At 36.9% G+C, this 25,858-nt stretch overlaps 1 protein-coding gene across 1 annotated transcript in view; it reads left to right on the plus strand.

Annotated features, from left to right (window-relative positions):
• eys (eyes shut homolog) overlaps window positions 1–25,858 on the plus strand; it is a 458,209-nt gene that overhangs the window by 335,691 nt on the left and 96,660 nt on the right. Inside the window, exons 43-44 of the mRNA XM_034921306.2 lie at window positions 7,763–8,016; window positions 25,508–25,681. Coding sequence (XP_034777197.2) covers window positions 7,763–8,016; window positions 25,508–25,681 — 428 coding nt within the window. The remainder of the gene's footprint in view (window positions 1–7,762; window positions 8,017–25,507; window positions 25,682–25,858) is intronic.

Consider the following 25,858-nt stretch of genomic DNA (forward strand, 5'->3'; position numbering starts at 1 on the left):
TTTACTGACTGAAAAGGATTTACTGGCTGAGATGGCTTTTTATTCAGTCACTGCATGATGTCCATCTCTGCCAAGGAAAGAACTGCCCTCTGTTAGTGAAAGATAGGGCCCAGAAAGTACAACTCATGCAAGGGATGTTGTTAATGTTTTCAGCTGATGGTAAATATGTTTTTATTGGCTGTTGAACATGTGTCACACTTTACTGTAAATACTATATATATTTTAAGGTACTGTAAATAACATATCTGGTAAGCCTGTCAAATAGTAAGCATTCTCTCAGTTTATACTCTAGTATTGGGCTAATAAATTCTGCTTCACTTGATATGTTTAGGCTGAGGCATTCTGTTTTGCTGCTGTATTATTGTTTAAATTAAACAGCCTAAAACTATAAATAGGAGCAGAATCTAATTGGTTGGCATGCATGTGATTTGTAAATAACCATTTATAGTGAATATGTATATGTATGCATATTTAACAAAACCACTGTTAACCTCAGTTTCAAACAAGTTTCCTCTTTACACTTATGTAATGGTTAGCCTTTTGGTTGCTTCCCACTGGTACACCGTCTCCAGCTCAGTAAAGCAGTACTGAGTTGTGGTACATACTGCACTTTCTACCTCTGGCATAACTTTGTTGATAGGCTCTGACATGAGTATATCGTCCCACTCTATACAGTTTCACAATAAAAATGCAACTGTTTTAAATCCGAAATCCTAAACCTGTGAATGCATTTTGAAGGGTATAACTTGCAATTGTACCTTTTTGGCCATTAAAAAAGAATAGAATAACATTTTGTGATTTCCATTATATATATATATATATATATATATATATATATATATATATATATATATATATATATATATATATATATAAGCATGTAGATGTTACTGCAGACATGTGGAAGAAGGTTTTGTGGTCAGATGAGACAAAAATTGAACTTTTCGGTCTAAATTCCAAGCGTTACATCTGACGCAAGCCCAACACAGCACATCACCCAGTCAGCACCATCCCAGCTGTCAAGCATGGTGGTGGCAGCATCATGTTATGGGGATGCTTCTCTTCAGCAGGGACTGGGAAGATTGTCAGGATAGAGGGGAGAATGGATGGTGCAAAATACAGGCGAATCCTTAAGGAAAACCTGTTTGAGTCAGCCAAGACTCTGAAACTGGGGAGGAAATTTACATTTCAGCAGGATAATGACACGAAGCACAAAGCCAAACTGGAGTGGTTGAAGAAGAAGAGAATTAATGTTCTTGAGTGGCCCAGTCAAAGTCCTGACTTGAATCCAATAGAAAATTTATGGCAAGACTTTGATTGCAGTCCCCAACAAACGTATCAGAACTGGAGCAATTTTCTCGTGAAGAATGGGCAAAAATGTCACCATCCTACTGTGCAAAGCTAGTAGACACCTATCCAAAAAGATTCATAGCAGTAATTGCTTTAAAAGGTGCTTCTACCAAGTACTGACTTAAAGGGCTGAATACTTATGCAACCAGTAAATTTCATTTTGTACATTTTCTTTGCAAGTTTTGCTGACATTTAACCTCCTCCTCATATAACAGTGTTCAGTTTAACCACTACAGCTTTGAATAAAAAAAAGTTTTTTTGGAAAACTGTGCATACATTATTTGTAATTCAACAAAATGTGACATTAGGGGGTGAATACTTCTGTGTGTGTGTTACTTTGAATTAACGCAGCTGAGTTCATTTTAAATTGCTAAAAAGCTTACTAAAAGTACTATGGTTTTCAAAAGGCTCAATTTTTTATTGCATTTTCTTTCCGGTATTTGAGGGAGGTGTATATTGAAGTATATTTCTGCGGATACAACTTGATCAGGATGGCAAAGAAGTCCTACAACTTCAAACTGAAAGCTGTTGAGCTCACAGATCAGATCAGTGTTTGACTAGGTGAGGTCACATACCAGTGTAGCGTAGAGAGGGACATAACAACAAGAGAGAAATGTAAATTCAACACTGTCGGTTTATTTTCCCTTTCTTTTCTTACAGCAGTTATTAAGAGGGCTGAACTCTTTAATATAAGGTGTGTTTCTTTCTCTTCAACCAGCAAGACAACTAAACACCCAGGGTCTCCAGGTCCAGACAGGGCTTTGGTGAGGAAGATGAGTTGATCCCGTGGCTATCCCCAAAATATGTGCATGCAACCAAAACAGAAATACTTTTAAGAAACTTAAATAATAATCATACAGCTCCTGCATTACAACTAAAATATATTACTTTTTCTTGCTAATTCCTAAATATATGTATATATGTAATATATGTATTTATTTATTTATTTTAGTGCTGCTGTATTTACTCCTACACCAGTATCAGTACATAGTTCTGTGTATCTACGGTCTTCTTTTTTTGTTTGGGTTTCATAAACTTTACAGTAAAATACCGGTATGCTCCAGTGTGTAATTTTATTATTTTAAATATATATTATTCAAGTTTATTCAATTAATTTTGTTTCTATTTAATGTTTTGCCATACTGTGTTTTTTATGCGTTTCTTGATTAGGTGCTGCATTTATTTGAGCTGGGGTAGGGAAAAATAATTATTGAGAGCGGCATTCATTACAAATATGATATCTGAGTGCAGTGCTTATACATATATACTGTATAAATTGAATAAATGCTGCTTATTGTACACATAACAGTTCATTGGGGTGCTGATCATTCAGCCTCCACGAGATCCTCGTTGTGAGAAAGATTCCCCTTAACCTGACCATTCCGTTTTTGCAATATCTTCTTAGAGAAGCTTAGCATATAGCCAGAGCATAACCAGTTAATTTTTATACTATATCTACACTGCCCCCTTTAGTTGTATTGTAAGCTCCCATAGTTGTACATGATTGCCTTTAAATGTACATACAATATTATCCTTGTGTATATATTTTAAGGCTAGGTACAAAAAATCTATATACCCTTCATTGAAAGTGACTGCATTATGAAACCTGATTATGATTTACTTGGCCCTTTCTTTCTTCATTTCTTCAGTTAGAAATCACAAAGAGACATCACTAGTGATCCAACAGCATATAGTAAACCAAACTAGTGTAAATTAAAGTACATACATTTTAGATCTCATGCTAATCAAATTGTTTTGCCAAAATATGTTGTTTGTTATTGCAGCCAAATTGTCTGCTTGTCAGCCAAGCAACTTCTATCTTTTAAAGTTTAGCAGATCTTTTCTTTTTCCCATTGTGGATGAAAGTGGCTTGGGACCAGGAGATTCATATTGTATATATTACAAACTTAATGTTAGGAACACATTAAGAACTTGAATTTACACAAAATGTATGTTCTACTGTCCATGCCACAGATATTTGTCTAATGTGAGTAAATTGCTAAAGTTGACCTTTTCGCCATAGTTTTGTGCTTTTTTACAAAAAAATATAGTTTTTCTTCTTCAGCAACATTTATAAAACTGCCACCATAAACATTCAGTTAGAATATGAAGACTACCTAGTTATTTTTATTTATGTTTTTTAATTTAGTGACCAATTGTTATTTTTATTTATTTTCCCCTAATTTGGAATATCACCACACAGCACAGACGGTCTGAGGGCGTGCGAGTGTCCTCCGATCTCATAAGGCTAAAGCCATGATCGCTTTTATGCTGAGCAATCCAGAGCGGAGGTGGGCGGGCTACTGATCCCAGAGAACAGAGATCAGCCCTGCTTTTTATCCACTCTGAATGTGCTCGATGTCTGGCCAGTAGGGTTCGCTGTTCTGCGATGAAGAGAAGCAATCACTGCCACGTTCCCATACCCTACACAGGGAACGTCAGAGCCAATGTGACGACCCCTTCGGAGTCCCCACATCCTGTATCTTCTGTTGTATTTAGTAAGATAAACTGAGATAGATAAGAAAGTACCTAAAGCAATAGATACTAGAGGTGCAGATAAAGATCTGATTCATGCTACTTCTTGTCTTCTTACCACTCATTGTTTTCTGGGGCTCGGATTGCAAACCATCCACCTTGTTTTGTGTAGTCCAGACCCCTAACATTTTTCCGGCTTGTTGTAAGAGCTCAGGAAATCAGTAAAAAGGTAAATGTGATATACATTTTCCCTAATGCACTGCATTACTCTATGAGGAAATTATTTATTTAGCAGACGCCTTTATCCAAGGCAACTTACAGAGACTAGGGTGTGCGAACTATGCATCAGCTGCAGTCACTTACATCTACATCTCACCCGAAAGACAGAGCACAAGGAGATTAAGTGACTTGCTCAGGATCACACAATGAGTCAGTGGCTGATGTGGGATTTGAACCGGGAACCTCCTCGTCACAAGCCCTTTTCTTTAACCACTGGACTACACAGCCTCCTATGTAATGTCATCATTTCTTCTCCATGTTGAAAAAGTATCTTTTAGTAAGAAAAAAAAACGTGTCTCGCATCCATTTTTATAGTCCAAGATGAGCCCATATTGTTGTCCACAATTCATTCATCTGATCAAACTCAGTACATGTCAGTATATAGTTGATATTTTACTTTTTTTACTTTTATACAGATACCATAATCTCTCAGGGATAATATTAAAGGAAATCATAAAAGGGATAACATAAAGGGCCTTTGTAATGAAAAAGGATTTGCTCTGAAAGATAACTCATTATTAAAACCTCCTGCTAATTAAAAGTCTGAACTCTGATCATGTTTCTTTGAAAAAAAGTGCTTGTCACTAAACAAAAAAGAACATCTTGTTGCAGCATTTCTAGAGGATATTTCAAGTTTAAAGCAATTCCTATCCCTGCAATTTGAGGCCAACTAAATATACACACATACTCATCATACTTATATCAGATAAGGCTAAACCCATTACTTCAGCAATAAAATGTTGAGTGCTCAAGTATCAGGCCAAAGAGATGGTATCATGCCCCAGGGAGTCCCCTACCCCTGTGCTGTCTGAACAACCTTCTGTATGGAGAAATGTCAGACAATCATCATAGGCACATCTTCCAACCTGAAGAGCTGACTTTTTCTTTCAAGTTCTCATTTCCTCGGTCTTATGAAATGACCTTTTCAGTGCCTACAGGCATCCCTCATTTACCAGAGTACATGATAAAAAAAAAAAAATGTAATAACTTGAAAAAATTATTAATACAAAGTTGCTGTTTACAGAGTCGCTGATGAATAAAACTGATAGTTATTACAAAAACAATATACAGTAAGCCTGTATGCTACATATGTAAGGGATAACACATGACAGGACGTGCGTTGTGTTACATTAACATACGGTTGTAGTTGGTGAAGCCGAGTGCCTTCAACCAACAAAGCCATATGTTATTGCAACATGACGCACAAACCCTGGATTGTGTTATTTGTTTTGTTTTTTAAACGAACAATTTTATGATATATCCTTTTACTTTGGAGAAAAATAGTCCCTCAAACAAGGTTCTATTTGTTGTAAACATTAAACTGGAGGTTTTCAACATCTCCATGTATTTATTCCAGCGATAAGCAAGGCATCATTGAAGTGAGGTGATTTACTCCCATTGGTTTTAGAGTATGCCAAATAGCTTCATCATTTTAGTGGCATAAGAGAATTTGGCGAGGGTGAAAGAAAAAACTGCCAGCATCAGGGGGTATTTTCAGGGCTTTCGTTTTTGATGTACTGTATGAAATTAGTGTTTTCGGTTACTTTCCAAAATGCTTGAGCGTTTGTTTTTTTTCTGTCAAAATATGTACAGTAGTAACTCGACAGTACTTGCACACTTAAGTTGTACCTTCTTTCCATTGCTGTCTTCCACAATGAAATTCCTATGGTCACGGGCACATTCTTCTGGGGTTTTTGTGTAGACATTTTTGTACATTTCACCACAATTTGTTTTAAATCCTCCATATCTTAACTGTAATACAGCTTGAAATCCCGCTAACAAGCTTCCATCCTGATTGTAATCTCGTTTTAAATCTTGCAAGCGGAGTCTCCAGTAGAAATGTAGGAATGTGCTGTCATTCAGTAGTTGGGGCGGGTTTAAAGTATTGAGAACGAATCAATGGTAGATGCAAGTCAGGGAGGCGGGACATTGTCCAACAGCACTGGGAAAAGTATTTATTATTATTTTTGTAGTAGGTTTTATTTTTTAATGTGAAAAGGGTAAAGTCAACGTGAATTGATTAACCATTTCCATAGTTTTTCTGGTGTTTTCTGGTGTTTATTGGCTATCCACCGATTACATTTTTTTGTATCAGGGGTGTTTGTTCGGGTTTTATCGGTTAAAACCGAAAATCAGAAGCCTTAATAATAGGTAAATATGGTCTGGAGAGGAGGGCTATAGTGGAAAATTATTGTCCCGAGGGAAGACTATTGTTACTGACAGGGGGTTATAATGCCTGAAGCCACAGGCATTGCACCCTGGAGGTAACAATAGTCTTCCCGAGGGGCCTTTAATTTTCCACTATGAGTTGAGTCTGCAGTACATATTTAATAAATAAATAACAGAAAATGTTGCTGAAGTTCATACCGCATAGTCATCAAAGTTTTTTTTTTTTTTGGCGTCCAGCTCTCCGTCTGGCTTGCTGACTGCTGCATAATACAGTTTAGATCCTGGCTGTCATATTTGTTTACATCGTCGAGTTGAATTTGTTTGAATTTCAGAAAGTCAGAAAACAGTGACATTGACATTTTAATCACCTTTTAGTGTTTGGGGCATCTTTCTTTAGTAGTATGTTTTGTAATTAATTTTCTGTTAAGTCACAGAATCAGTGTTCAGCAGTTTTCTCCTGTTGTTAGTAGTGGAAGTGAAGGGTGTTCCTTTGAAAAGGGGCCAGACTGACAGTGATGTGAATCTGTCATAAGACTGACAACCATTTGACTCCATGAAGGCTTGTAGTGTGCTGAGGCTTTAGTTTTACAGATTCGGTTTGCCATTTTCTGGGCCAAATCTGTAAAAGATCCGAATGAGATGTATTTATTTTCTCCCACTTCGCCGCCTGTCCCAGTCCTTGTTCCATCTGGTCAAAAGTAATGAAAATATGACAGCTGACATCATTGTTCCTTGCAGAAAAGGTAAAAAGAAAACTTAATTGTTTCCCTTTAATGTGAAAACCAAACAATAGTTAATCCTTTAGGGAGCACCACAAGTTACATCAACAGGAGTAAAACCATACAAAACACATCCATGTGTTACATTCAACTGTCGTTATTTATATGAACTGCGGCCTTAGATTTCATTTTATAAAGTAAAGTTCAGAATATTTAAAACTAAAAAAATATATGGAGAAGTGAAATCAGTGATCTCTGCTTTGAATAATGTAAACATGATGCTGTATGTGCTGTGGCAGAGGGAACAGATATACCTAATTAGTAAGAGAGTGTAGTCCTATAAATATAGCAAAGGGAAGAAAATTGAATAGTTGACCTTTGTTCAGCACCAGTTGTTTTACGAAACAACCACAAAGGTCTGGGTGACAAAGAGATTGCTTTTGAAGTGAGAACAAGTGTGAGGCAATTAATATCTTAGATAGATCTTAGGCTTTGCTCATCATTTTTTTACTCGGGCAACAGCTACACAAAATTGATTAAAGCTCCAGAACAACACACTTTTCTCTGTAATGTGGATGAATAAAGCCATTGTGTTTACTTTGGAAGCACAATTGTACTCTGCTTATCCAGTCAATTTAGATTTGCACTAAAGGCCTCGGCCTTGTAGGAAAAAAATGTCACTCAAATATGAACTCTGACAATGGTGTTATCATTAAACCGCTGCTCTCTGTATTGAAGCTGACATTCATAGATATTCTCTGTCATTTTAGGTTTTCCTGGCACAAAGTAATGCCAACAGCTTCAATGACAAGTCAATTGGCATTGATCAACTTTACCCCAGCCATCATCAAAATGCCTACATCTGCTTTGATACCAACCCCAACTGCTCCTCTGCCAGTTTCAGCCTGTCAGGAAGCGTTGTGCCAGAATGGAGGGACTTGCCATCATGTAATGCTACAAAGTGGTGCCACTTCCTTTCAATGTGACTGTCCCCTACATTTCACCGGACACTTCTGTGAAAAAGGTACCTTCCTGCAACACTGTAATAATACTGTCTATTTAGGAACTACTCACTTTGACTGAAGTCTCATATTTTCACGAAGCTCATCTATAGTTAAAGTATATAACAAACACACTGAAAAAATACTATTCAAATATACTATTCAGTACATTAATATGCTTTGACCTAAGGTTTTACATAGAGATCTCAGGCCTAACAGCCGTGTTTATGTATTCCATCACTCTAACTTTGTAAATGTCATTGTCATTGTCAATGGTTAGTTTTAAGATGAAGTATACTGGGTGGTGTTATGGTTTTGTGTATAGTTTTAGATTGCAGGGTAGATAGATCACAGCCAGCATAGATTGTTCTATGTTGTTCTAGGTCTTGACATTCGTGAAACATTTTCACTGCTAATAATTAAATGTTTATTGCGGGGCTTTTACAGTTTGTTTAAATGGTTAGTTAGTAATTGCTTGTTCTGTTGATTGCCATTTGCTTCTCACCAAGCACTATTTTCTAATGAGTGATTCGTGAAAGACTGAAATATAATTATTTGTGGTTGTTGTGGGCTGCTAAAGTGACATTACAGTAACCTTCAACAGGTATTGGGATGTACTGAGAGTGTCAATATGAACAATTAATATACTATAAACACAGTAAATACATAGATATTACATAAATGAAAAAGGGGTAACATGTATACAAAACCCTACTAGGAACAGAAATAAATGTACACATTTTGTAAAACTGAAGTGACTGTAAAGTAGTTAGAAACTAGTACATGGTGCTTGGTAAAAGCAGATGAACATTAATAGCTACTAATGGGCACAGTTAATGATTCTGTAGTATAGAAAGTTGTTTAATTCACATTTACCTACAGTTCAAGCATATACAGTACACTATACTCCAACAAGTATCGTGGTAGTACTGGAGTAGTGTGTAGGGTTGTGAATTTCCTTATGTTTTTGAAAGTTGTAGTATGGTTGTGTTTCCATATATGAGTTTACACATGTTTTGTGAAATTAATAATGATTGCATAGATTGTACAACAAATACTAGAGTATCGCCAATCTATAGGGTGCCAGTGCCTGCTTTCACCTCTAGAGACGTGAATTATACTGGCTCATGCCACAAAAATTATTATTCTTTTGTCAACTCAGTCCCTAATGGGTTCATGACAAAAACACATACACACACACAGACACACACACAGACACACACACATTTTGGCACAATGCTGAACAAATGGCTGCTTCTACTCAGAATAAAAAATTGCCTTGGGCTTGGATAACATTCTCTCCCCATCAGGTTTTGGAAGATGTAGGTCATATTTGAGACATTGTGGAGTTGTGAAAAAGGACAGAACTGTTTGTCCCCGTTGTGATAAGTATGGCAACTCGACCCTGCAACTGTGCTCATTCTTTTTAATTCTCTGTATTGAAATTTCAAGAGTTATATAAGCTCTAAAATGTTAAGCACCTGCCCTACTGAACTGAAGTTGTACTCTTGTGAAAAGCTTTTGATGGCTAAGATGTCCAGAAGATTAATAAACATATATATTGTTTTACATATACAAAACTGTAATTGGTTGTTGCCCTACCGTGATTGAAGTACATTGGGTCTGTTTGAATGATTTAAACAGTGTTTTTTTTTTGTTTTTTTTAATAAAGGGATGTCAGTCAATCACCCCTGGTTCAAAACACCAAGAGGGTTATTGTAATGGTGGTGGTATTTTGATTCCCCACTGTTTACATCATTAGAATATAATAACATGTCTAACCTTGTCCACTGTGTTGTAATTTTTGTTTTAGTCTCTTTATTTCTCTACATTTATTATGGTATTTACCAGCACAGTACATTAGTGCTCCACGGCTGCATTTTGTCCAATCCAAACTGCTGTAAGTATAACAGTAAGTATGATCCTACTTCCTGATAGCATTTAAAACCAGTACCTTAACAAAAATATGGTTAATGGATCACTGTGTTTAAAGCTGTGTGGATTTGTAAAAGAGAAAATTAAATTACAACATGACTTTCAGATATGCAGAAATGTCCAGAAAGTGCTGCACCCCAGTTCCATGTGATATACAGTATCATACTGCATTACATTGATCTGCTCAAGTACAGGTTTTTTAAAATGCCTCTATGTTGTGGAGATTTTTTTTTCAATGATCTTCTCTAGTTTAATTGTAAATATTCAGTACCAGTAGACACGCTTTTTTTTCCCATGTGGTGTGCACTGAACTGGTTTCTTCATTAGTGTTAACATAAATATGATCCCACAGGATCAGCAGTCTCATTTAGTGAAGATTTCTTGTTGATAGTTCATGAATTTTAATGTGATCTATATGATTTTATTTGTGCTATCACATCCCCTGTTGAGTTTTGTATAATTTAGAATGCCATTCCAATGGTGTAAAAAATGTAGGCAAACTGTGAAAATAACCTGTCTCCTCTATTCAGGAGCACAGATCAATAACAGATGCCATGTGTCAAAATGATTTGGTTTTGAGGCTTGTCTGACAAGACATTAGATTGGGCTTAACTGTCAAAAAAGTTGTTTGCGAATCGCATAACTGTAATACAGATGACTTCCTCTTGGTGTTAATTATAACAAGAACATTATAACAAATTAGTGAGTTTGACTATCTCTTCTGCTTAGTTGAGTGGAGGCTCATCAGTATTCCACATTCTGAATCTTAATGGGCTATTTGTGGTATATGTCCACCTTCTCAGTTGGGATAAATAATCTATGGCCCCTGTAGCTAGTTCTCAGAAAAAAGTAGGATTTGCTTATTCTTTGTAAAAGAGCCCAGCCTTCCCAGTAGTATTCATTAAAAGTGAACTCTTGTCCATGCCAAACCTATTCAGGGATCAAACCAATAACATACCACTTAAAGATATAGTTAACTACTAGACCATGCATCAAAAACCAAGCGGAAAGTGCATGACATGAATCTGCGGAACTCCATTCCGAACTTAAGCTGAAATAAAAATATTACTCTATCTAGGTAAATAAAGTGACCCCTTAGCAACGTTTTTGACCTGAAAAAATAGGTAATATTTTTTAGTTTGCTATGAAAATAATCAAACGCCCCCACCCACCTCCCCCTTTCCAGAAAATTACGAACAATAAGTAGCTGGAACAAAAGTCAATGTCCCGTAAATAACACTTTTTTTTCCTTTTTTAAATGTTGGATTTCAAACCCACAAGTTGTAGTCTCTAGCTGAAGCTGAAGTGAGACTTGAGCATTGAACACTGCATAGCATGTTCTCAAGGTGTATCCAGCATTTCTCATTGTTCTCTAGCCAGATATACTGCCCTGAATTCCCACGTGGGTGCATGGTTTTGAGAAATAAATCAAAGAGGTTTTCAGAGAGGTTTTCAATCATTCTAATCCAAGTTGTACAAACAAAACTCCCTCTCCTTTAAGAAACAGTGTCATCTTCCTCAGCTTTGAGTTCGTCTAAGCCATCTCAAAAGATTCTCACAGTTTTTTATACATTAGAGAGACAGGAGACTTGAACCTGGGTGTGGGAATTAGGGATGCATCTGTGTAGATATTGTGTGCACGTAAAGTAATAGTAGTTAACAAAATAGTTACATAAATCATACCTGTTTTGATCTTTCATTAGCTACGACATCTCAAATTTTCAGTTCTGAAAAAAAACTGCTGCCACAGCAAATGTATTTTTATTTTAAAACATTATATCTCAGTTTCAATGCCTTATTCTCAGGAAATTTGTCTCTCTTGCACTTATTAGGTCATTTCACATCAGTGGTGTCTTCTATGTCAAATGTTGTTGGTTTAAGACAGGAAAGAAGCAGTTGAAGTTACATGGCTTGTAATCAGATATTTCTTTATCCAAGAGTAGTGCAAGAAGTATTGCACATTTGAGACCTGCAGTATATAATGAAAGGAAGAGGAATTATTTTGTTATCTAGAATCACTGTAATAGTCAATCCTAACTTGAACCTTTGTCCTGGATTTTCAGCATTGATCATGATCTCTTTTTTAACATTAGCTGTGCACTCCTCCTGATCCAAACTCTTCCCCCAACAGGAAGAAAAATTGCCCCCAAAAATGCATTACTTTAGTGATGGTTATGCTGACCATACATAAACTGGTACAATTTCGACAATGTTGCTATCAAACTGGACTTCAAATTGTGATGGTATTGGGTGAACAGCCAAGAGAAAAACATCAGAAATGAGTTGTGTCCTATTGATTGCCAGATTTTAACACCAGAGGATATGTTATTATTCTGCCTTCCACAGCATAACCTTCATCTTTGTCTCGCATAAATGTTAATTGCTGAAACCCTAGAACACAGGTTCAAGTTAACATTGACCATTAAGGACACACCACGCCTACACAGATTCATCCCCATTTACCAGAATCAGTTTCAATCCTCTTCCTCTCTCTAGTGCATCAGAAACTGTTGTGAGAATCTCCTGGGATGGCTCAGATGAAAGCTAAGGAAAATTACACTGTTGCAGCTATGCAGATACAATTTGGACTGGAATGATTGAAAACGTATAATTTATACAACATATACCACCATGCTCAATTTCCAAATTTCTCTTTTAACTCATCGGTGCGTCGACCCAAAAATGAATATCATAAGAACATAAGAAAGTTTACAAACGAGAGGAGGCCATTCAGCCCATCTTGCTCGTTTGGTTGTTAGTAGTTTATTGATCCCAGAATCTCATCAAGCAGCTTCTTGAAGGATCCCAGGGTGTCAGCTTCAACAACATTACTGGGGATTTGGTTACAGACCCTCACAATTCTCTGTGTAAAGAAGTGTCTCCTATTTTCTGTTCTGAATGCCCCTTTATCTAATCTCCATTTGTGACCTCTGGTCTTTGTTTCTTTTTCAGGTCAAAAAAGTCTCCTGGGTCGACACTGTGTATACCTTTTAGAGTTTTGAATGCTTGAATCAGATCACCGCGTAGTCTTCTTTGTTCAAGACTGAATAGATTCAATTCTTTTAGCCTGTCTGCATAAAACATGCCTTTTAAACCCGGGATAATTCTGGTTGCTCTTCTTTGCACTCTTTCTAGAGCAGCAATATCCTTTTTGTAACGAGGTGACCAGAACTGAACACAATATTCTAGGTGAGGTCTTACTAATGCATTGTAAAGTTTTAACATTACTTCCCTTGATTTAAATTCGACACTTTTCACAATATATCCAAGCATCTTGTTGGCCTTTTTTATAGCTTCGCCACATTGTCTAGATGAAGACATTTCTGAGTCAACATAAACTCCTAGGTCTTTTTCATAGATTCCTACTTCAATTTCAGTATCTCCCATATGATATTTATAATGCACATTTTTATTCCCTGCGTGCAGTACTTTACACTTTTCTCTATTAAATGTCATTTGTCATTTGAATGCTGTCTAGATCATTTTAAATTACCTTTGCTGCTGCAACAGTGTTTGCCACTCCTTCTATTTTTATGTTGTCTGCAAATTTAACAAGTTTGCTTACTATACCAGAATCTAAATCATTAATGTAGATTAGGAATAGCAGAGGACCTAATACTGATCCCTGTGGTACACCACTGGTTACCTCGCTCCATTTTGAGGTTTCTCCTCTAATCAGGATCGATATTAGGTTTGCAATTCAATTTGTTTTCATTAGCAAAAAAAAGCTAGTGCTGCATAAAATCTTGAAAAAAACAAACAGAAAAACTTTACTGTTATTTTCTTTAACATACCCATTTTCTAATAACACTCGGACCCTCATAAGAGGGCTTTACCATCTGGTAAGGCCCTTCTCGTTATGTTAAATACTCTTGCCTTCGGCTCTGAACATTCAACAGCATGAGGCAGGCCTTACCAAACGGTAAAGCCCTCTTCTTCTGGTTCTGTTGCTTAATTAGACAATGCTTATAAAGGAAAAGCTATTAACTATACTGAATTATCAAAGCAGGCCAACAAAATCTCATTTGGATGAGGTGTTTTTAATGATCACTGTAGATAATGAAAGAAAATTAGACAATGAAGCAGCAGGTTCTGTTTTCTTCGCTGCACAATAATTGGAAATTAACTTTGCAGAGTGTATGCCACTAGGGTAGCTCCAGCCTAAGAGTTTTAGCTTGCTGCTTAAAATACCTGTATTTGGTTGTTGGTTTGTCCATATGAGCAAGATTTCCATTGGCATCTAAATAAGGTGGGTGCACTTGCATACTGTATATGGATAGTAATCCCAGTCATCATTTCTAATGTAAACATTTAGGGAACCCCAATGAAGGAACTAGCTGAGAGTTGACTTTGCATAAAAGGTAACACTTTCCATTAAGTGTCTCTAATTACAGTATATTTGTAACCTAGTAAATACATGTGTACTTACACCTAATTACAATTGTATTATGCATTGTTTCAATGTAATTAATATGTAAATCTTTTTGCACAATGTACTGTATATACTGTAAGGGATAGGGATAGGGCTAGGGTTATAGCGTTCAAAAATATTTACACAGATTAATACATATATCTTTTGTATTTTAGTTTTTATTATTAAAGCACAATTGGGAATTTCTGCTAACACTGTTAGAGTTGTTATTGATGAAACTAACAATTAGAGGCCAGATCCTCAAAGCTTTTTTATGTCAAATTGCTATAAGCACATTTTTTTTCTGAAAGAGAAAATGACCAATTACAGCTTTAATATATATATATATATATATATACACAGTGCCTGTAGAACATTTCAAAATGTTCACCTTTTGTTGCCTTATAGTCTAGAATTAACATGATTAAAATGTGTTAAAATATCTACACAACCTACCCCACAACTTCCAAGTGAAAAAAATATTCTAGAAATTTGTAGAAAATTAATTAAAAATAAAAACTAAAATAGCTTGGTTGGACAAGTGTCCACCCCCCTTGTAATAGCAATCCTAAATTAGCTCAGGTGTAACCAATCGCCTTCAAAATCACACACCAAGTTAAGTGGCCTCCACCTGTGTTAAATTGTAGTGATTCACATGATTTCAGGATCAATTCAGCAGTTCCTGTAGGTTCCTTCTGCTGGGTATTGCATTTCAAAGCAAAGACTCAACCATGAGCACCAAGGCGCTTTCAAAAGAACTCTGGGACAAAGTTGTTGAAAGGCACAGATCAGGGGATGAGTATAAAAAATATCAAAGGCCTTGAATATCCCTTGGAGCATGGTCAAGACAATTATTAAGAAGTGGAAGGTGTATGGCACCTCCAAGACCCTGCCTAGATCAGGCTGTCCCTCCAAACTGGATGACCGAGCAAGGAGACTGATCAGAGAGGCTACCAAGAGGCCAATGGCAACTTCGCAAGAGCTACAGGCTTTTATGGCCAAGACTGGTCAAAGTGTGCATGTGACAACAATATCCCAAGCACTCCACAAATCTGGCCTGTATGGTAGGGTGGCAAGAAGGAAGCCATTACTCAAGAAAGCCCACCTTGAATCCCATTTGAAGTATGCAAAAAACACTCAGGAAATTCTGTAGCCATGTGGCAAAAAGTTTTGTGGTCTGACGAAACTAAAATGGAACTTTCTGGCCTAAATGCAAAGCGTTATGTTTAGTGCAAACCCAACACAGCGCATCACCCAAAGAACACCATCCGTACTGTGAAGCATGGTGGTGGCAGCATCATGTTATGGGGATGTTTCTCATCGGCAGGGACTGGGGCACTTCTCAGGATAGAAGGGAAAATGAATGGAGCAAAGTACAGAGAAGTCCTTGAGGAAAACCTGCTGCCCTCTGCAAGAAAGCTGAAACTGGGATGGAAGTTCACCTTTCAGCATGACAACGACCCAAAGCACACAGCCAAAGCTACCCTTGAGTGGCTAAGGAACAAAAAGGTAAATGTCCTTCAGTGGCCCAGTCAGAGCCCCGACCTAAATCCAATCGAAAATGTGTGGCATGCCTTGAAGATTGCTCTCCATCAACGCTCCCCAAGGAACTTGACAGAGCTTGAACAGTTTTGTAAAGAAGAATGGTCAAATATTGCCAAATCTAGGTGTGCAAAGTTGGAAGAGACCTATCCCAACAGACTCACAGCTGTAATTGTTGCCAAAGGTACTTCCACCAAGTATTAACTCAGGGGGGTGGAGACTTACCCAATTATGATCTTTCAGTTTTGTATTTATATATATATATATATATATATATATATATATATATATATATATATATATATAGTGTAACACAGCAGGGAGGGGGTTAATCCTCCCTGCGTGAAAAACATGTGCGAATGCACATTTGTTTTAATTTAATTGTTCTGCTTTATTGTTTAATTTAATTTGTTAATTGTTTTATTGTTTAATTATCCCCTGCACCTGGGTAGTAATTTTAAATTAGGGCCAGGTGCAGCGTATAAGAGAGGAGCAGTCAGTCTGGTCATGGTTGCTGAGGAGAAGGAGTGTATTGTTTCCAAGCAGTCATGAAAAAGATGGAAAGTATGTTTACAGAGGAGAGTGTGTTTTTGTGTTTAGCAGGTAAACGGCTTAGCTGTCCTGCCATATAGTGAGGTTCCTGCATGGTTAGTTAGTGCTCATTTAAGAGCTAGGTGTTTGTTTTGTTTATTTTGTGTTTTGTTTTGTGTATTAAAAATAGCGCATCTAAAAAAAAAACTCAATTTTCTGTGTCTGGGTCAATTTTTAAAGGGGTAAAGAACTGTGAGTGGTGTGTTTTGTTTTATTTATATATATATATATATATATATATATAATATATATATATATATAATGACTCTTAGCAAGCTCCTAAATTGTCAGTTGTTTGTCTGTTTTGGTAAGTTTTTGGGATATGTTGATGGTTTGGAATAAGAGCTATACAAATCTAGCCCTTTATTTAGATGTAGGTAAAGTTTTGTATGTGTTTGTATGAATATCCATGCAACTTGCATTACTTTTTATAAAAAAAAAGGTTAGAACAGATTTTTTAGTTGTTGCAAAGAAAACAGTTCACAGATCTCTTTTATGCATGAAATTATGCTGTTTGATTTTCATTTGCAGTATAGTAAATCAGTCTGTATACAACTGTTCCTACTAGAAAAGCTAGCGAAGCAGTAGTTATTCTGCTCATTTTTTAAACATCTAAGCAATGTCATTTAAAGCAAGTTAAATGCTTCAGCCTTTCCAAAAAAAGTGACAAATAATTGCCTTTGCTTCCTATCTCCAACATGACATGGAACTACTTCTCCTGTGTTGCATACACCACCCCCATTTGTGCTGTTGGTACTAATTTGCTGATAATTAAGTCAGCCACTCAAATGCTATTTGTCTCCCCAGGCAGTGTTGCAAAGCAACCGGGGTCCTATTTTCAGGCCTGGGTCATTTGCATTCTCCCACAGGAAACGTCACATAATCAGGTATTAAATAATCCCTATGTGCATTAATACAAACTTGTAAGAAGACTGTAAAATCTGAACATTGCTGGTGCTACAAGACAGGTTGTGCCTATTTGTGTTTTTCATAAATAGCTTGACCTATATTAATGAGCCATCCCCCATGGTTACATGCTGGAGAAGGATATGTATATAATAATAATTTTGCACCTGTGCTTTAAGAATACAGGATTCTCAGACTCTGTCCTTGCTTGCCCTTCCTTTATTGCTACATCTTTGGTAGTATGCATGAAAAAGAAAATAAAAATTCAGTATAGGTACTGCAATTCAATATAATACTACTACGAATAATAATGTACGAGTATGCCAATAGCTGTATAATAAATATGAAGAGAGTTAATTCCAATGATCTTCTCAATGCACAGATATTGAAAATTACTTCTAGTCAAAACTTATTTAGTTTAAAGGTTTTACCTTTTTTTCCTACCATGCTATGCTTATGCTTTTTTTATTTTTAAAATTCATGGTATATTTTAAGAGGTCACACCAACTCATGCAGAGCTACCAGATTGTATAAATGGCAATGGACTTCCTCAGATTAAGTCTGGAGGCTATTTACATCGTGACACATCCCTTGAATTCTGAAACAACTCGCCAAGTTGATCCTGACACCTCTTGTGTCAGGATTCCTAAAAGCTTGTGAGTTAACTTTGCCTAAATTTTAAAGAAGTCTTACTTTACTGTGTGTTGTTGATAACTATAAAGTATGGCCTATTAAATCATATACTTTTATTTTTTTTATTAAAGCTCTATGCCCATATATATATATATATATATATACAGTGCCTTGCGAAAGTATTCGGCCCCCTTGAACTTTGCGACCTTTTGCCACATTTCAGGCTTCAAACATAAAGATATGAAACTGTAATTTTTTGTGAAGAATCAACAACAAGTGGGACACAATCATGAAATGGAACGAAATTTATTGGATATTTCAAACTTTTTTAACAAATAAAAAACTGAAAAATTGGGCGTGCAAAATTATTCAGCCCCCTTAAGTTAATACTTTGTAGCGCCACCTTTTGCTGCGATTACAGCTGTAAGTCGCTTGGGGTATGTCTCTATCAGTTTTGCACATCGAGAGACTGAAATTTTTGCCCATTCCTCCTTGCAAAACAGCTCGAGCTCAGTGAGGTTGGATGGAGAGCATTTGTGAACAGCAGTTTTCAGTTCTTTCCACAGATTCTCGATTGGATTCAGGTCTGGACTTTGACTTGGCCATTCTAACACCTGGATATGTTTATTTGTGAACCATTCCATTGTAGATTTTGCTTTATGTTTTGGATCATTGTCTTGTTGGAAGACAAATCTCTGTCCCAGTCTCAGGTCTTTTGCAGACTCCATCAGGTTTTCTTCCAGAATGGTCCTGTATTTGGCTCCATCCATCTTCCCATCAATTTTAACCATCTTCCCTGTCCCTGCTGAAGAAAAGCAGGCCCAAACCATGATGCTGCCACCACCATGTTTGACAGTGGGGATGGTGTGTTCAGGGTGATGAGCTGTGTTGCTTTTACGCCAAACATCACGTTTTGCATTGTTGCCAAAAAGTTCGATTTTGGTTTCATCTGACCAGAGCACCTTCTTCCACATGTTTGGTGTGTCTCCCAGGTGGCTTGTGGCAAACTGTAAACGACACTTTTTATGGATATCTTTAAGAAATGGCTTTCTTCTTGCCACTCTTCCATAAAGGCCAGATTTGTGCAGTATACGACTGATTGTTGTCCTATGGACAGAGTCTCCCACCTCAGCTGTAGATCTCTGCAGTTCATCCAGAGTGATCATGGGCCTCTTGGCTGCATCTCTGATCAGTCTTCTCCTTGTATGAGCTGAAAGTTTAGAGGGACGGCCAGGTCTTGGTAGATTTGCAGTGGTCTGATACTCCTTCCATTTCAATATTATCGCTTGCACAGTGCTCCTTGGGATGTTTAAAGCTTGGGAAATCTTTTTGTATCCAAATCCGGCTTTAAACTTCTCCACAACAGTATCTCGGACCTGCCTGGTGTGTTCCTTGTTCTTCATGATGCTCTCTGCGCTTTAAACGGACCTCTGAGACTATCACAGTGCAGGTGCATTTATACGGAGACTTGATTACACACAGGTGGATTCTATTTATCATCATTAGTCATTTAGGTCAACATTGGCTCATTCAGAGATCCTCACTGAACTTCTGGAGAGAGTTTGCTGCACTGAAAGTAAAGGGGCTGAATAATTTTGCACGCCCAATTTTTCAGTTTTTTATTTGTTAAAAAAGTTTGAAATATCCAATAAATTTCGTTCCACTTCATGATTGTGTCCCACTTGTTGTTGATTCTTCACAAAAAATTACAGTTTCATATCTTTATGTTTGAAGCCTGAAATGTGGAAAAAGGTCGCAAAGTTCAATGGGGCCGAATACTTTCGCAAGGCACTGTATATATATATATATATATATATATATATATATATATATATATATATATAATCCTAAAAACATTGTGCACTAATCTCTCTTTTTTTCTAATTCACTGAGCTCTCCTACCACAGGCACATTATCACATGTCCCATTCTTAAGGACTGTTTAATTCTAAAGTAAGTGTAACAGTATTAATGGATAATAAATTACTCTAACAGAAGAGACATGATAGGTCATATAGCTGGACAAAAGTTTGCCAGCTACAGTACGTGTATCCCAAATTGAAAGCTAATTGCTGAATAAATTAGCTCAGGACTAAATGAGGGAGGAATTGAAAATATGCCTTAAACTAGTAGAGCAATAGAGCAGGAAATTATTCAGCATTCTGTATTGATCATGACCTCCTAGAATGCTTCATTAGCAGCAAAGCCTGCACTCCTTGTAAATGCATTGCAGTCCAGAGACCGATCAGTCATTGTTAAAATTGGCAGGTAAATCCCTATGGGGCAAGCAGGACGAAAGCTCAGACATGTTCCCATTCCCTTGTCGTTTCTTTCTCTTCTCCTTCTCACTTCTCCTGCCCCACTCCTGATAATTCTGTTACAGACTATAAAATATTGTATTGATTGAGTTCTGAAAGTTGTTAATGTGATTTAAGGGCTGGATTTGATTAAAAGTGTGTCCGCTGCAGGGGATGTGGCCATTTCTCCCTTCGCAGTATAAAAAAAGGTGTAAATCACATACATCTGCAGCCTGGGAGGAAACTCACAACGGGGATGCTTAGTTAGAAAAACTGAAGGTCAGCTAGAGCAGGTTATGAAAAATAAAATGTTGGAAATATATTAAAGCAAAGTTCACAAGGGTAAGGAGACACCTCAGTGGGCATTTATACACTATGATTCAATCTTTTTTTTTTTCCTAAATGTTTTTCTTCTGTATCTGCTGCTTTTGTTTTATTTTCATTTAAAGATCAATCCAGATTGAGTAAAATAGTTTGAAAATGTATCACTAGTGTTCATAATATGGTGCAGTTTACCCTATATTAATACATTATGCACAGCTATGAGACAATTTCTGGACTATTAAGTAAGAATAGTATGTATGAAAAACAGCTCTAATAGGATTCTAGAACATTATTATAGTCTCTCTCTCTCTCTCTCTCTCTCTCTCTCTCTCTCTCTCTCTCTCTCTCTCTCTCTCTCTCTCTCTCTATATATATATATATATATATATATATATATATATATATATATATATAGAATCTCAAACTAGATGTACAGTAGTAGAGACCTTACTGTAAACAAGATCACACTGTGTCTTCTTTGCAATACAGTGCTGCTTAAGTTAATAAGAATTGCCAGCTTAATTCTAAAAGTGTTCATTGCGATGGTTTGCATGACTGGTTTTTGGGGTCAGGCTGTCTATTAACTGAACACTTTCTGCTAGATAGTGGTACTTCTTGGATCTTGGTCGTCAGATAGAATCCGAAGGTGTAAAAGACAGAACATACTGTAGTCATTCTATATGCTTCCCATATTTTGCACTTGTGACTTTGTAAATTTTCTCCAGTTTTTTGGTACAATCTAATTCTTTTTTTGTCCTGTTTAAAACAGCAAGATTTTGTCTTTACTGTCAAGATTCCTCAGCTGAGATTTGATGCTGTTTAAAAGAAGGACTAGGGATGAGGTGGATGATACCTGAACGCTTTTCATTTCTGATTCATGTCAGACATGAGAATGGTATTGCCGCCTTCTCTCACTTTGGAGCTAAAATCAGTCCCTAAGGTGGAAGCCAGTGTACTGAAGCAGCGAACCCAGTCCTACTCTTGTTATATCTATTATCCTCCTAGTGCTAGCTCTAAAGCATATGGTGCCTCCTGTGTAAGATGCTATGGGACCATTAGTGGCATACAGAGTTTATGAACTGAATAGCAACATCCCAAAACTCATTTGATTCAACACCTTTTGGGAAATATAACAACCATGCAGAGACCAAGCCATTGATTTGTAACTGGTTATGGGCAATTGCTAAAACATGGACACTCTTAAAAGGCCTCAGGTGTCCCCCTTTTTCATTGCAATGCGTTTTATACAGTAAAATACACACATCTAACTGATACAAAAAGTTACAGAAGATTGCTTGGATATTAGCTTGCACTGTCCAGCAAAGTCCTGGAACTTTTTTTCAGGGTAACACAGGACACTTCATCTCTCTAGTCATTGTACTGAATCTGACTAGCAAAGCCAGATAGTACACTAGTCATTAAATGTCAGTTTGTTCAGCATTATAGTAGTTTCAATTCAGCCATATTACATTAAATAGATGGGGCAGATGAGGAGATTCTTGAAGGTAGTAAAATACATGCTTTTGAAATAAACAGGAGTATTAGTTTCTAACATCCAAAGTTAAAGCACATTTGTATTTCTATTTTTTTTGTAATATTTGATAAGGTTTTTTCCAGTAATTTAAAAAATCCCAGTGATTTATGAACATTGTTTCAGAGTTAAATTAGCTTGAACTTAATTAATTGACTGTCCTAGAAGTCTGCTGACAGACAGGCTTTTGATTAGATTCCATCTTTTATATTTCAAGAAGATACAGCAAAAATTATTGACTGAAACTGGATCTTCACTGGCTAAACAGTAAATTTCTAGTAATGTTTACCAAGACAGTAATTGTTTCTGTGTATGCTGCTGTCCTGTGGCACAGTGGTGAGTGGTTACAGGTGTGTGCAGAGTGGATACAAAAACAGACAGACAATGAATTCCAGATGCAAGGGTGTTTATTGATTTATTAGACAATGTCCAGAGCTTTAGGGTGAACACCTGTAAATAATATATGATGGAAGTGATACAACGGCGTGTATCACTTCGTTTGTAATCATCGTATTTGACCCAAAACCAAAAAAAGTCCAGGTTCTTTCTTCACCCACACGTAACACAGAACACAAACACAGTGTTTATTTAGTGTGTGAAACTAGTGTACATTGTGAAACAGGGAAGTGCTGGTGTCCGGGTTTGTTGCTGGCCTGCGGCTGCAGATAGTGTTAGTAGTCTTTAGAAACAAAACAAACAGTTTTTACTAGACAAACAAACAAACACAACATTCACGTTTTCTTATCACAGGGGTCTCCTTCTAGGTTGTTCTAACCATTTACAAAGGAACAGATCACTTACACTACGACCCCTATTTATACCCTCGCTCATGACCCCTAGGTTAACGAGCGCATCCGCTCCTCCAATCCTCAGATGCCACGCCATTTCCTGTCCGAGTCATTGAGTTTGGGTACTGTAGCTCCGCCCTGTTCTTAAATGACCGACTTCCACCTACCCCAAGGAATAAATTGTTGTGCCATTTAGTTAAGGGTACTCTGTTCCTTTTACACAGCGCCCTCGCAGGTCGGGAGGGAGATCTAACACCAAGAATCATTTGATCTCTGTCACATGTCCCCATGACTACAACAGCTAAATAATTTGAAACAGCTAATGAGAAACTGGAAAAAAAGGTTATTTTCCCCAATAAATATTATTTGAAAATTCTACACAATCATTAATGTGAATGTAAAGAAATATAATTGACTTAACAGTAAATCTTGCACTCGCCCTTGGTCTCTTCTCTACATCCTGCACTAACCTTAATGTTTAATATATAAGACATTTTTTGTAGAACAATTTTGCGGTACCCTTCCAAAGTGTCCATCTCGTCTTTTTATCTCTACAGCTTTCTGTATAAGGCACTCATAGTCAAAAGGAATATTTAATGAAGAAATGTTCATGTATAGAATAGGAAAAAAGCATCTTTTCAAATAACAAAAAAATAAAACATGAAATCCAACTCTTACAATGTCTCACAGATTCAATCAGTTCATTTTACTGTCCTCTAGAAATATGGTATACTGAATTAGACACGGTACTTCCCCCTATTGATACATTACATTGTTGTCTGACCGAGCAATTCAAAATTATTATTTGTTTACGTACTGCATTTAAGGTTACATAAAGCACTTGTGTGCCATGAAAGGCAATGCATTGTGTGTTATTTCTGTACAGCCAAGATGGATTTGGGAGAAAGTTTATTGGCAAGAAAGCAATTTATTGAGTTTTTTTAAGATTTTGTTTTTGTGGTCTACAGTTTATTGTGATTGCAAAAAGTAGCATGAGTCTGACTGAATAAAATTTGATAGAATATGGGAAAATCCTGTGAAAAGGCTAGAATCCAATCAATAGTATTGTCAAATACTACAACAAAACCATATTTTTAATTCTGCAGCACAGTAAAAAATGTTTGTCACCAGACAGTCCCAATGCAACACTACCTTTTTTAAAGCCTGTCACAAAGACGGCCGGAGTGGGTGGCGTCAGACCAGATCCAGGAAATAAACAACAGAGACTTGGGGTTTTGGTGAAGCTGAGCACGTGATCGCGCTCAGCATTTAATAATTAACAGACAGAAATTAAAAAGGTTGTACAAACAAAACACAGGACACGGCACTTCACGCCAAAATAAAGAGACAAACAAAACGGACTACACAGACAAACACGGTGAGCTTCTATTCTTCACAATTACCTCCGTCTCCAATCCCGTTCTCCACTCACCGAACACACAACCACCAGTGAGTCAAACGTTCATCTATATATACTGTTGTGCTGGGATTCAATTACTAATGAATTATTCACTTGAATCCCAGCACGTGAATTAATTACGTGCAACCCCGTGCTCACATATTAATTACATTAAATGCACGTGAAGTGATGTGCAATCCCGTGCCTAAATACAATTACACATTTTAAATACTCGTGCTGCACACACCCATTTATATCCCGTGCCGCCATCTCTATACACCAACATTTACACACAACACGTAACATACACAGAAATGCACACAGGAGCGGAGCACATTGCCACAAAGCCACTCAACCAAAAACCTTAAAATTACATCCTGAAAACTAAACCGATTACAAAAGTACTGTTGGTCTAAGGAATTTACTGAATATATAACCCATAAGGAAGAAATAAGCATGACATTGTGACGGGGTACCCCCCCCCCCCACCCCGGGTACCCCCCCTACCCCTCACCCCGAGACTGTTGGATTTTTAAGGGGGGAGGTGGCCTTTGAGGCCATGTGTGCTGTGCACAAGGGGTGAGAAGTGTGATGGGATACACACCACCCCTGTGTGTATTATATTTGTTGTATTATTATTTAAAATGTATGGTTTAGTGTGGTAAAAACTGTTTTATTGTTATTATTTTTTGACATTCATATATTTACAAGCGGGGCTTTGCCTTGCCCTCTCTAATTATATGCAGGGCTTTTCCTCTGCCCTGCCACACTTTAATACTTTAATGGGGATCCATGTATTATTCCATCTTGTTAAATGTGATTGGCACACTGTATAGATCATACTGGAGGTAGCCACAACATCCCTGAAATGTTAACATTGCGATTCAGCCCATTGAGTTGACTAATTTGGGCAGTTTTGTTTATCGTCTCTAAGCCAGTGTAAAAGGGAGACTGTCAGTCTTGCAAACTTTTTAGTAATGTACCTCTATGCAATTCTAATTACATATTTTACTATTGCATTGCTGTGTCAATTTTTGTCTTCAGGAACATGAGTATGGACTATTATTAGTTGGGAGTTTTAACATCCCTGACGTGATATGAATTAAGAATTAACTGCATATTTCTATAATCTTAATATATTTTGCTGTTTCGTTTCAGATACCACATTATTCTTCCCATCTTTCAATGGCGAGTCATATCTGGAGCTACCATCACTTACTTCCCTGGTTGAGAGCACAGACAGCAAAGTTACTTTGTCCCAAGACACTGACAACACTGTTACCCTTTACTTGACAGTGAAAACAAGTACTTCACATGGAACTATCCTTTACAGTGAGTATAACAGATACTTCTATCTGAACAGTGTGCTTTTATCTGTTTAATCTTTTGCTGCCTTCAGAAAAAAAATGAATTGACATGTCTTTTTTCAGCCAATGAAGTGATAATCAAAATGCAATAGAGAGCTTCTTGCTATATTAGTTAAGGAAGATGTGCTTCTTTATGCTCCTT

Source organism: Acipenser ruthenus, chromosome 5, assembly GCF_902713425.1.
Source record: "Acipenser ruthenus chromosome 5, fAciRut3.2 maternal haplotype, whole genome shotgun sequence".
In the NCBI taxonomy this organism is placed as follows: Eukaryota; Metazoa; Chordata; class Actinopteri; order Acipenseriformes; family Acipenseridae; genus Acipenser; species Acipenser ruthenus.